We start from the raw sequence: 12,942 nt of genomic DNA on the forward strand, positions 1-12,942 counted from the left end.
TACCACCTTTCCATTAGTTGTGACCCAACCAGAGAAAGAGCTCCGAGTCTCACTGGAATCATGTTTCACACAGATTATTCTGCATGTTCCATCTGAAGATCCCAAGCAACGCAGCAGAAAGAAAGACTTTCACTCCTTCACTCTGCCATTGATTTGTGACCACAGGCATTGGATCATCGAGGTCTGTGGAAGTCATAATACATTTGTCTTAACTACAACCTTTTATTCATCCTGGATTCCACCATCCAGCACTATCGTGACTGGATGCTGGGTGACAAAGGATGTGCCTTTCATGTGAACTGGTTCAGGAATCTGAGAAACCTGAGCACTGACACTAAGAAGCACTATAATGAAAACCACTCTGTTAGCCTAGCAACTGGCCTTCTAAAACAAGTTACAATACATACACAAGTCAGAACTTGTCTTTCAATACAGCCACAAGAGGATCTCCAGAAATTTTATTAAAATAAGACAAAGAATATGGATGGTGGAGATCTGAAACTAAAACAGAATATTGCTGGTGAAACTCAGCAGGTCTGGCAGCATCTGTGGGAAGAAAACAGAGTTAGCATTCAAGTCCAGTGAAGACCTGCTGAGTTTCACCAACAATTTCTGTTTTTGTTCCAGAGATTTCATGGTTTGCTACATCATCAGAATCCTGCAAAGGCTGTCACAATGGGAGGGGGTTGAATGACCAGCAAACCGAGAACTAACAGAAACGCAATGAAACACGATGTTGCCTGTTGTAAGAGCACTAGGACAGAGAAAAAAAAGGCATCGTAATTTGAATTTTTTCACAATTGATAGGTACTGCTGTGTGAATAGTATGTTAATGAGCACTGCCAGACAGATTATGCATTAGCCAGGGATTAGGCAAAAGTGAGGACTGCAGATGCTGGAGATTAGAGTCAAGAATAGAGTGGTGCTGGAAAAGCACAGCAGGTCAGGCAGCATCCGAGGAGCAGGAAAATTGACATTTCAGGCAGGAGCCCTTCATCAGGAATTCCTCGGATGCTGCCTGACCTGCTGTGCTTTTCCAGCACCACTGTGATCTTGACATTAGCCAGGGATTACCAATATAAACACAAGTGCACCTACAGATTTTGGTAAAGCAAATCTTATTTATTTTTAAACATGCCAGCCAATGAAGAACATGCCTACATCCATCAGCTTGATTTATTTTGGCACCAATCTTCTCAGAATTTTCAAACTTTAACCCATCCCCCCCTTGAAGACTCTGTGAATTTGATATAGTTCAAAGTTGCTGAAGCGTGCAAAGTTTCACAACCTGAAGATAATTTCTGTTACTGTTAAACAGTAATATATGTTGCACTGATGGAATTATATTGCAGTGCACATAATGAAAAAGATCTCTACTCTCCTCCACATAATGCTTTCACCAGAACAATTTAAATCACATCTGACACTTCTAATAATTCAGCACTCCCTGAATGCTGTACTCATGAATTCAACTAGATTACGAGCTCAAATCACGACTAGATATCAAATCTACAGTATTCTGAAGTGATACTGCTATCAGCTGAACCAAACACCCAGATTTTCAAGAAATTGTCCAATGCACGTAGCTCTTCAACATGAATAGCTGAAATTAGTCGTTGTTCTGCAGAAGATGTATGATTTATAAATGAAAGTCAACATGTAGTGAAGCATATGAAATAGGTCATTGTAGATATTTGCCTGAACCTTCCTCCAGTAATGGCAACATTTGAAAATATTTAAAAAGATGGCTTGGTGCCAGGCTTTAATGAAGCCTTTGGTTAAATTGATGGTGCCATAAAAAATGATTTCCTCTTGTAAATAATGTTACAATTTTTTACTCCATTTGCTTCATCCTAATGTTCTGAACTATAATTCAGGGTAGCTGTTAATGATATCTAGATAGTTGAAGCAGCCAGAATTACCTGAAATTCAAATATAACTCACGTTTGATCAAATTTAAGCTGTACAGATGAAATATCACAGATGTTATCAGTCCTATTTTACATAAATGGCAATCCACAGGGAAACTGTGTGTCAAACTTGTCAGACCTCATTAACAATTACACTCAAGCAGTTTGTAGGTTTATGACTTGAGGGCAGTGGAATTCCAGAACATGTAATCTCTAAACTTACCTGTAGAACGTTGTAGTCACTATTTTAGTGGAGGTTGTAGAAATGATGTATTTTTCCTCTTACTATTTTTCCAGCTTCCCCAGCTGACAGCACTGCAGAGAAGAAAGGTGACTCAGTCCACACTGGCCTGATCGTGGGTATACTCCTGGTCATCATCATTGTTGTAGCAGGAGTACTCGTGACGTTTTACATGTACCATCACCCAACATCAGCAGCAAGTCTCTTCTTCCTTGAGGTATTTCCCAATGATAGCATGCAAAATTTACTGAAATCCTATACAACCAAATTCATGAGTTGAAGAAGCTGTAGCAAACCATTTTCACTCATGACATCGACATGCTTGAGCAAAGCTTGAAGGAAAACTCTTTGAATTTCTGGGTGAGAAGAAACAACACAAAATGAATATTTAAACTGATTGTCCTTACCAGCTTTCTTCCTACCAGCTGTTCAAATCGTGGTTAACAAAGAGAGCAGGTAGTTGGAGGTTGTACTTGAGAGTGTGGTGCTGGAAAAGCACAGCCGGTCAGGCAGCATCCGAGGAGCAGAAAAATCGACATTTCAGGCCAGAGCTCTTCATCAGGAATAAGGAGGAGCCTCATTCCTGAGGAAGGGCTCAAGCCCAAAACATTGATTTTCCTGCTCCTCAGATGCTTCCTGACCTGCTGTGCTTTTCCAGCAACACATTCTCAACTCTGATCTCCAGCATCTGCAGATCTCACTGTCTCCTGGCTAGAGGTTGTAGTCTATCTTGGCTTCCTTGATTTCTAATTAGTTAATTGCAGTAATGCAACAGTGCAAATGATAAAAACTATCTTGAAGTGAGTGAACTGCAGCAGTGATGTATTTGACCAATTTTCTTCCTTACCGAAATGAAGAAAGAAAACCACACTGCATATGCATTTTTAAATAAATTTTTTTTGTTACTAGATAATGTTCCAATTTAATGGATAAAGTGGCCAGATTTTCCTGACTCAAATAATGTATAACGAGCAACATCTTTAAAGACTTCATTTTAGAATTTAAAGGGTAGCTATTTCTCAACCCCAGGCAGAAGGAATACAGAGCCAGGATCGGCCATTTAGGGCCAGTAACTCATGGCAGTGAACAGTACCAGGGGGAATCATGGCCTAATCTTGCAAATGTAGTCACAGCGATTAGGAACTCCTAGATGGAAATGGAAATCAATTACCGTCAGGTCATGAGTTAATGCTAATGGTCCTAGTATGTGCCTTTAAGAGGGATTTGATCTGACCTGATCCTATTGAAGAGGGATAATGTCAAGCTGGTGCTGAGGTGTCTGCTCTGTGGAAAGCAGGGTAAATAGCTTTGGGCTTCTTTTTAAATAAACAAAAGCAGCATGAGTGGGAGGAGTCAGGTTCCCACAGGCCCAGGGTTTCAGTTTTGCTTTCAGTTGTTGAGGTTGGGTATTTGGAGTTGAAACTACGAGATACAACTCTTTCTCAGCTGCTGCAAAAAGCTTGAGTTCTGTTTCTGCTGCTGGATTCATTTTGTCAGTGTTCCTTTCTCCAAGGCGGGAGAAGATTGGAATGAGGGAATCTGTTTTGTTGAATTTGTCTTTGCCAACAGTGTGTTTATGAGATGCTGCTATACAGGAATAGTTGCTGAGTAGCAGTTAAATAATAAATTATTGTGTTAAGTATTTTAATAGAAGTAAAGTTTTTCTGTTTGTGCTTTAATTATGATGTAAGAATAAGTGTGTTTTGCTTATAGCCTAATGGTGCGACAAATCAAATCACATCTGGGAAATTAACACTTTACATTTCCCTTTAAAGAAGATAAAGGTTAGGGTCTAGGCTACCTCCTTGATAAATTTTGAGGGGGTTTGGTCTGCTCCATAACAAAAGAGCTGGGGAAAATAATAGAGACTGATTGCTTGTATTTCCCATCCAACCCTTACTCTCTTCAGAGAATACGACAAAATGCTGATAACACCTATTCCTGCAATGCGGTATCATTGAAAAGCATCCACTAACAGCACAGAGGTCCACACCCACTGATAACCATGAACTGGAAATCTCTGGGCAGAAGGGTTTCCTTAAGAAGAATGGTACCATGTTGTTTCATATGTATTAGGCTCTCTCAAATGGACCTTGAAATATGAAATAGAGCTAAGCAGTGTAAACAAACACTGCCTGCCTCACTAGGAACAATTCTGTCATTTTAGATTGTATGTGTCATAATAGATGCAATCAACAAGCTGAAAGCATTGTTGCCAGTGTCCCAGTGTGCAGTTGCCATTGTAAATGTGAACAGGTAAGGCTTCTGTAAATTATTTTCAAATTAGAAACACTTAACTGTTCAGTCAGCTGGGTTTAAACTGGTATGAAAATGTAAGTGTCAGCAATTCAGGAGTGGCTTCAGATAGACAAACATCTGCACTTTACATTTCCACATCATTCAAAGAAAATAGATGGAAAAACCAAAGAGACAAAACTATTTCATGTTAAATGGTTGGAAGATTGGCTTGCAGAGGCCTGCTGACTTTCTTCAGCATCATTTAATAACAGGGTCTTACATATACAATGGAACAAGTCAACTTGCTACAAACACTTCCCTCTGAAAGATGGATGCCAAATGGCAAAAAAATGAACAATGAAAAACATTTAAAAATCATAATCATTTCTATTTATGGGGACAATGTTCAAAGATAAAGGGAAATAGACTTGAAACACTACCTTAAGATTCAAAAAATGAAGTGTGTTTTCTACTGACCACTTTGATTTATATAAGACACCCATAAGAACTGTTAGGATTTAGAGCAAGTTTTAAATAACTATTTTAGTGAACTTTTACACAGAGATTAGAAAACATGCAGGACAATTTAGTTATCCAGTTTTATCACTCAACATACTGGTGTTCTTCTCCTTGCTCCAGGTTGAAAAAAAGTACTGTTGTCTATAGAAGGGATTTAACACCACTTGAGTGATGAAAAAATGGGTTACAATCATATAGGACTTTCTTGACCTCTTCCCACAAGCCATGATTATAATCTGCTCCTCTTAAACAGGCAAGAAAAAGAGAAATTGGTGGATCCTTCGTTTTAGTTGCATGTCAGGCTCTGTCATTGATTCAATCGGCCCAACTACAATTTTAATATCCAGTTGTGGCTTTCTCACTATCACTTAACACAGGGAGATGCTTAGGTCAGAAGAATCCCAATCTGAAATGTCTGTTGTTGCTTTCTTTGTGGGGCAAGAAAGGGAGAGGATCCCATAAGGAGCATTGAGGAAACCCTTGGTCAGGCTGTTTTGAATCAAATCATGAGTCCCTCCCAAAATCCCTTCCTCACAATTTACTTGACCCATTATTTCATTCCCTGATGGTGGCCTACTGCCACCTAACACTGCTCATGTCAACCTGCTGCCTCTTCCCTCCTTCTTTAAAAGGAGACTGTGTTAAAAATCACGCAACACCAGGTTATAGTCCAACAGGTTTATTTGGAAGCACTAGCTTTTGGAGCGTCAGGTCGCTGATGAAGGAGCAGTGCTCCGAAAGCTAGTACTTCCAAATAAACCTGTTGGACTATAACCTGGTGTTGTGCGATTTTTAACATTGTCCACCAGAGTCCGACACCGGCATTTCCACATCATTAAAAGGAGACTGCCAATCCTCTGACCAATCTTAATCATTACTGGGTTTCATGCTGACAAAGACAGACCAGCTTTGTGTCCACCCACACCTTCCCTGAGCTATAATGTTTTTGTGTGTTACTGTAGTAAGAGTCTATTTGTGACATGGAGCAAATGTTCCCCCTTGTGTGGCATTCTAAATGAAAGATCATTGTTTTGAACTAAGGGTTGGCAAACTTAAAACTGAGTTGGGGAGGAATTATTTCTCTCAACGGTGGAATTAGTGGAATTCACTATCCAGAATATGGTGGACACTGGGCCACTGAATAAATTTAGGGAGGAGAAAGAATGGTTTTTAATTAGTAACAGATTAAATTGGGAGTACGCATTAAAGTAGGGTTGAGGCCATGATGTGATCAGTCACAATAGCTATTAAATAGCAGGACGGGCTTGAGGGACTGAACTCCTCTCCTAATTCTTTTGTTCGTATTACAGAAGATAGTGAGGCCTATATGAAGGATTGATTGGTGTTTTAGGAGTATAAATTTGGCAACAATGCAGATAAAGTCTGCAGTTCTGTGCCTGTATACCAAGGAGTAATACAATTTGCAGGTTTAATAAAATTCAAAGGTTATATTTTTGCCCAAAGTGCTCATCAAGATTACAGAATTAGAGGCATCACAATCAATCTTCGATGGCCACCAGCACCAACCTCCCCTCCCCCCGTTTCCCACGGCCCCTTCACCCCCTCCCTGCTCACCATCCAAGGGCGTAAACAGTCTTTCCAGGTGAAGTAGCATTTCATCTGCACCTCCTCCATTCTTACGTATTGTATTTGCTGCACCCAATGTGGCCTACTCTATATTGGAGAAACCAAACGCAGACTGGGTGACCATTTTGCAGGATACCTCCAGGCCAGGTGCAAGCATGACCCTGACCTTCTTGTAGCCGGCCATTTTAAAACAGCACCCTGCTCCCATGCTCACATGTCTGTCCTCAGCATTCTACAATAAGACCATAAGACCATAAGACATAGGAGTGGAAGTAAGGCCATTCGGCCCATCGAGTCCACTCCGCCATTCAATCATGGCTGATGCGCATTTCAGCTCCACTTACCAGCGTTCTCCCCGTAACCCTTAATTCCTCGAGACAACAAGAATCTATCAATCTCGGCCTTGAAGACATTTAGCGTCCCGGCTTCCACTGCACTCCGTGGCAATGAATTCCATAGGCCCACCACTCTCTGGCTGAAGAAATGTCTCCGCATTTCTGTTCTGAAATGACCCCCTCTAATTCTAAGGCTGTGTCCACGGGTCCTAGTCTCCACATTTAACTGAAACAATTTCCTAGCATCCACCTTTTCCAAGCCATGTATTATTTTGTACGTCTCTATTAAGTCTCCCCTTAATCTTCTAAACTCCAACGAATACAATCCCAGTATCCTCAGCCGTTCCTCATATGTTAGACCTGTCATTCCAGGGATCATCCGTGTGAATCTCCGCTGGACACGTTCCAGTGCCAGTATGTCCTTCCTGAGGTGTGGGGACCAAAACTGGACACAGTACTCCAAATGGGGCCTAACCAGAGCTTTATAAAGTCTTAGTAGTACATCTCTGCTTTTATATTCCAACCCTCTTGAGATAAGAGACAACATTGCATTCGCTTTCTTAATCACGGACTCAACTTGCATGTTTACCTTTAGAGAATCCTCGACTAGCACTCCCAGATCCCTTTGTGCTTTGGCTTTATTAATTTTCTCACCATTTAGAAAGTAGTCTATGCTTTTATTCTTTATGCCAAAGTGCAAGACCTCGCACTTGCTCACGTTAAATTCCATCAGCCATTACCTGGACCACTCTCCCAACCTGTCAAGATCCTTCTGTAGCCTCCCCACTTCCTCAGTACTACCTGCCTGTCCACCTAACTTCGTATCATCGGCAAACTTCGCTAGAATGCCCCCGGTTCCCTCATCCAAATCGTTAATATATAATGCGAACAGCTGTGGCCCCAGCACCGATGCCTGCGGGACACCGCTCGTCACCGGCTGCCATTCTGAAAAAGAACCTTTTATCCCAACTCTCTGCCTTCTGTTAGACAGCTAATCCTCAATCCATCCCAGCAGCTCACCTCGAACACCATGGGCCCTCACCTTGCTCAGCAGCCTCCCGTGTGGCACCTTATTAAAGGCCTTTTGAAAGTCTAGATAGACCACATCCACTGGGTTTCCCTGGTCTAACCTACTTGTTACCTCTTCAAAAAATTCCAACAGGTTTGTCAGGCATGACCTCCCTTTACTAATTCCATGTTGACTTGTTCTAATCAGACTCTGCTCTTCCAAGAATTTAGAAACCTCATCCTTAATGATGGATTCTAGAATTTTACCAACAACCGAGGTTAAGCTGATTGGCCTATAATTTTCCATCTTTTGCCTTGATCCTTTCTTGAACAAGGGGTTTACAACAGCCATCTTCCAATCATCCGGGACCTTTCCTGACTCCAGTGACTCTTGAAAGATCTCAACCAATGCCTCTGCTATTTCCTCAGCCACCTCTCTCAGAACTCTAGGGTGTATCCCATCGGGGCCAGGAGATTTATCAATTTTAAGACTTTTTAACTTTTCTAGCACTATCTCTTTCGTAATGGCAACCATACTCAACTCAGCCCCGTGACACCCTTTAATTTTTGGGATATTACGCATGTCTTCCACTGTGAAGACTGACGCAAAGTACTTGTTAAGTTCTCCTGCTATTTCCTTATCTCCCATCACTAGGCTTCCTGCATCAGTTTGAAGTGGCCCAATGTCTACTTTTGCCTGTCGTTTGTTTCTTATGTACTGAAAGAAACTTTTACTATTATTTCTAATATTACTGGCTAGCCTACCTTCATATTTGATCCTCTCCTTTCTTATTACACTCTTTGTTATCCTCTGTTTGCTTTTGTATCCTTCCCAATCTTCTGATTTCCCACTGTTCTTAGCCACTTTATAGGATCTCTCTTTTTCTTTAATACATTTCCTGACTTCCTTTGTCAGCCAAGGTTGTCTAATCCCTCCCCGGTTAATCTTTCTTTTCTTGGGAATGAACCTCTGTACAGTGTCCTCAATTATACCTACAAACTCCTGCCATTTTTGCTCTACTGTCTTCCCGGTTAGCCTCTGCTTCCAGTCTAAATGCTCCAGTAAATCACAGCGCAAACTGGAGAAACAACCTCTCATCTTCAGACTAAACAGTTTACAATCTTCTGGACTTAATAATGTGTTCAACACCTTCAAATTGTGAAAACTATCCTATTTCTTCCCTTTCCTTTAGCATTACTTGTTACATTCTCTGTCACCATGTCCTCTCTCCCCTCCCCCACCCCAGTGGGACAATCTCTTCTTTCCAGTTTGACAGTTAGATGCACTATTGTTCTGCCATTCCCACATTCCAATTATTTAATCTGCATTTTTTACCCCAGCACTCCACTCCTCCCCCCACACTATAGCATAAATGCTGCCCCCTCAACACTTTACGTCAACTCTGATGAAAAGTCATCCAGACTCAAAATGTTGACTTGCTCTTACTCTATATGGAAGCTGCCTGTGATTTCCAGCATTTTCTGTTTTCAAACTCCACCCTTCAATTCTCTTGCTTTTTTATAACAGAGGAGTACAGGAAATAGGTGCAGCAGTAGACCATATGTCTTATCAATTCTGCTCAATCTTTCAATGTGATGATGGCTAAGCTTCAGCCTCACTTTCACTTTGCCATGTACTCCACACTAGCTTTGATTTCCTGAGAAATCATTTCCTTTGGCTACAAATTGACTCCAATTATACTGCTTTAAGATGCACTCAGGTCTTGTAAAAATTGGCCTGGATTTTATACATAGCAGAGAAGTGAGGGTATTCATCACTAACCTTGAAGAAAGCTGCCTTTAAAAATCCAGCGATGGCTGTGGTGTGAACTTGCCTTTTCCTGATGCTGATTTAATTTTGTTGATAAGTTAAAGGGATCACTATGTGTCTGGCAACAATGATATTATCAAGAAGGGTAATGTCAATGACATTGATGTATTCTGGCAGATGGTAAATCAGGAAGTAGAATGTACTAATCATCCTTCACTTTTAATTGAATTTTAATAGATGCCATAACACATAAGTGGGAGATACACATGGTATTAAAATAGCAAAACTTTCATAAACTGATACTTTTTAAAAAAATTTAATAGTAGTTTTTCAGGTCCAGTATGGATGTTCATAAGTAGTTATGAAATTAATGTGCCATTAAAACTCAAGTTCCATATTATCTAACACACTGCAATTTTCCCAAGACTTTTTAACAGTGAAACTAACAGCAATTTTCCCAAATGTCTGCTGTTCTCCTTATTCTCCACAATATACGCAGGGTTTGCTGTGCTCTCTTATATAGAATAGCACAGTACAGGCCTTTTGGGCCTTTTTATTTGCTGAATTCAGTGATTTCAAATTCATTGCAAACTGGGGGAGGTCCAACTCTATGAAGAAACAGAGAATTATTTCAGGTTCTTCTGGAATTATCCACTTCTGACTAACTGGCTTGTCAGTTTCTGGGGAGTAATGACTGATAGCATCTCTATTGTAATTTCCACTAAGTCCAGGCCATTATGATTACACAGCTTGTGTTTGAAAGGCAAAAAAGGGAACTGAGTCTCCATCTGGGACATTACAATAAATTTAAATGTAAACATGTGCCATAGCCTTAAAAGATATTCTGCCCACCTTTTTAAACCAATCAAATCAATTTTTATTTTTATTAAGAAGAGAAATTATTTTAAAATGGATAATACTTTAGTACAAAAGAAAACTAATATTTATCCCAATGAATTCTTTCACAAGGAAACTATACTCTTAGTACTAATATTTATTTACTATTTATTTCATTTTCAGCTTTGCCCACTGTCCTGCCTCATGTCTTCCTAAGTAATTCTACCATTGTATGAAATGCCCTAACCTACAAGGTTACAGGCCAAGAGCTGAAACATGGAGATTGGCTGGATAGCTCTTTTTTTGGTCGGCACAGACATAAGGAGACAAATGGCCTCCTTCTGAACCATGCATTTCTCTGATTTCATAAGCAGCACAAGTTGTATACAGCTGACACTGACTTTCTTTGTGATATGGATATTGCTGGCAGGATCAGCTTATGTTGCCCTTCCCTAATTGTCCCTTGAACTAAATGGCTCTCAAGAGCATTTCAAAAAGCAGTTAAGAGTCACCTTCATTGTTGAACATAGGTCAGACCAGGTAAGGATTACAGATTTCCTTCTCTAAAGAGCATAAGTGAACCAAATGGGTTTATATGACAGTTGAAACAAGGTCTATATTAGGCTAGTTTTTAGTTGAAGATTTTTTATTGAATTCTTGCTTTGCTATCTGCTGTGGTCAGATTTGAATGCTTGTCCCCCGAGCATGAGACTGGAGTTCTTGGATTGCTAGTCTAGTAACATTTACCACCTCCCTGCCGATTGTATACTTTGTATCCTCCTAATATAGTCAAGTAAATCCTTTCATGACAGACTTTGGAAGCCTAGCCAAAATTGTGGATACAACAATTCTTATCTTTCAAGATGTGTGTCTGTGTATTATTATTAGCCAGAAAAAGTCAACCATGAGAGAAATTAAACATGCTTTTTCCATTATTTACCAATCATTTCAACTGATCTATTTGAAGTAATCATGTCACAGTGGATGGAAGGTATTCAGCCTGACAGTTAGATCTGATTCACCAAGAATCTATGACATAATTACTGGGAAGCAAAGAAGAGTGGGGTTTTAGTTCTGGTCTGTGGATACCAAAGAAGATCTGGGACTCTTAACTTGATACTAACTCTACTTTCATATCCTTAGTGGGATGAAGCTTCATGATACATGGGGTCTAAAGTGAACAGAACCATTAATAGATTTAAGTTTGATTTGTGTTTCTATACTATGTTGGTTAAGAAGGGGAAAAAGCATATATTTAATTTAATTTAGATTTTGAGTTCTGAGAGTTGTGTTGGGTTGTCTGGAGTTTGTTTCCAGGCATATAAATGAGGCTTTTAACAATCTCCAAAGTAAGTCATTTAATGGCTTAGAAAACAAGTGAAGAAGAAGGAAAAGATTTGTGGTGTTGCCAAACAACTAGGTGTCGTATGACACATGGAGACAAATACGGAGTTTTCTTTAAGAAAGAGCAAACCATCCAGAGAGTGAGTGAGGGTGCAAATCTCTTTTTAACAGAAGTAATTACTCAATGTGGAAAAGGCCTTGATCATTAGTATCACAGTCACATATGTAAAGGAGTAAGTGAGCTGTGTAACCAGTTTGTTTCAGAGTCTTATTGAGAGACATTACTTAAAAAAAGTAGAAATGCATGAATGCAGAGGTTTGTCAGGAAGAAATCCTCTGGGCCCACTAAACAAAGAACTTTAAATTGGAAACTGTAATTGTGATAGGAGTACCTGGGAAGTTATTTTTGATGATAAAAGGGTTGAACCTTTATTTCCATTATTTCAAATAAGATTGTTTTAAACCATATCCAACCTCACACCCAGTCCTGTTTTATCACACAAAAGCCATTCTCACCCATTCTCAAGCCTGTTATCACATTACATGATTTGCTTTCAGCATAGGCTACCCATTCTCTGCCTTCTTCAGTTCTCATGATCACTTATTCAGCTTCTCTTCTGACTTGGCCTGCCATACATATTCTCTAATTTACCTGTGCCTTTAATATATCTCTCACTGTCTGGGTCTGTCTCCACCTATCCACTCACCTTCCCCTCTCCCAAATTCTACCTCGTCTTCAGCAGAAATGTCAGTTTTTTCCAAGTTCTGATGAAGAGAAACTGGACTTAAAACGTTAACTCTGCTTTCCTCCCATGCAGGGTACTAGACCTGCTGAGTTTCACCAGCAATTTCTGTTTTTGTTTCAGCATCTGAAGCTCTTTGTTTTATTTTACTTGTTTTAATTAGTGCTTGTCCAACTATTCTTGCAGTATAATTTTTTTTTGCCTTTTGTATGTGAGAAATTATGTTGTTCTTTTGCTACAGTGCATATCGGCAATCTCATAATTATCTTTCAAGATGTGCGTCTGTGATCAGGGTATTATTATTAACGTACAAAAAGTCAACAATGAGAGAAATTAAAATGTGCCTTTTCCATTGTTTACCGATCATTTCCACTGAAGAGCAGAAGTAGCTATTCAGCCCATTGCATCT

At 39.9% G+C, this 12,942-nt stretch overlaps 1 protein-coding gene across 2 annotated transcripts in view; it reads left to right on the forward strand.

Moving 5' to 3' along the window:
* LOC122550022 (plexin domain-containing protein 2) overlaps positions 1-12,942 on the forward strand; it is a 431,455-nt gene that overhangs the window by 408,826 nt on the left and 9,687 nt on the right. For both annotated transcript variants that reach the window (XM_043690425.2, XM_087987374.1), the window contains one exon: positions 2,208-2,368. In XM_043690425.2, coding sequence (XP_043546360.1) covers positions 2,208-2,368 — 161 coding nt within the window. The remainder of the gene's footprint in view (positions 1-2,207; positions 2,369-12,942) is intronic.

This window comes from Chiloscyllium plagiosum, unplaced genomic scaffold, assembly GCF_037043375.1.
Source record: "Chiloscyllium plagiosum isolate Xiang-an unplaced genomic scaffold, Cpla_swu_hap1 HiC_scaffold_5, whole genome shotgun sequence".
NCBI classification, from domain to species: Eukaryota; Metazoa; Chordata; class Chondrichthyes; order Orectolobiformes; family Hemiscylliidae; genus Chiloscyllium; species Chiloscyllium plagiosum.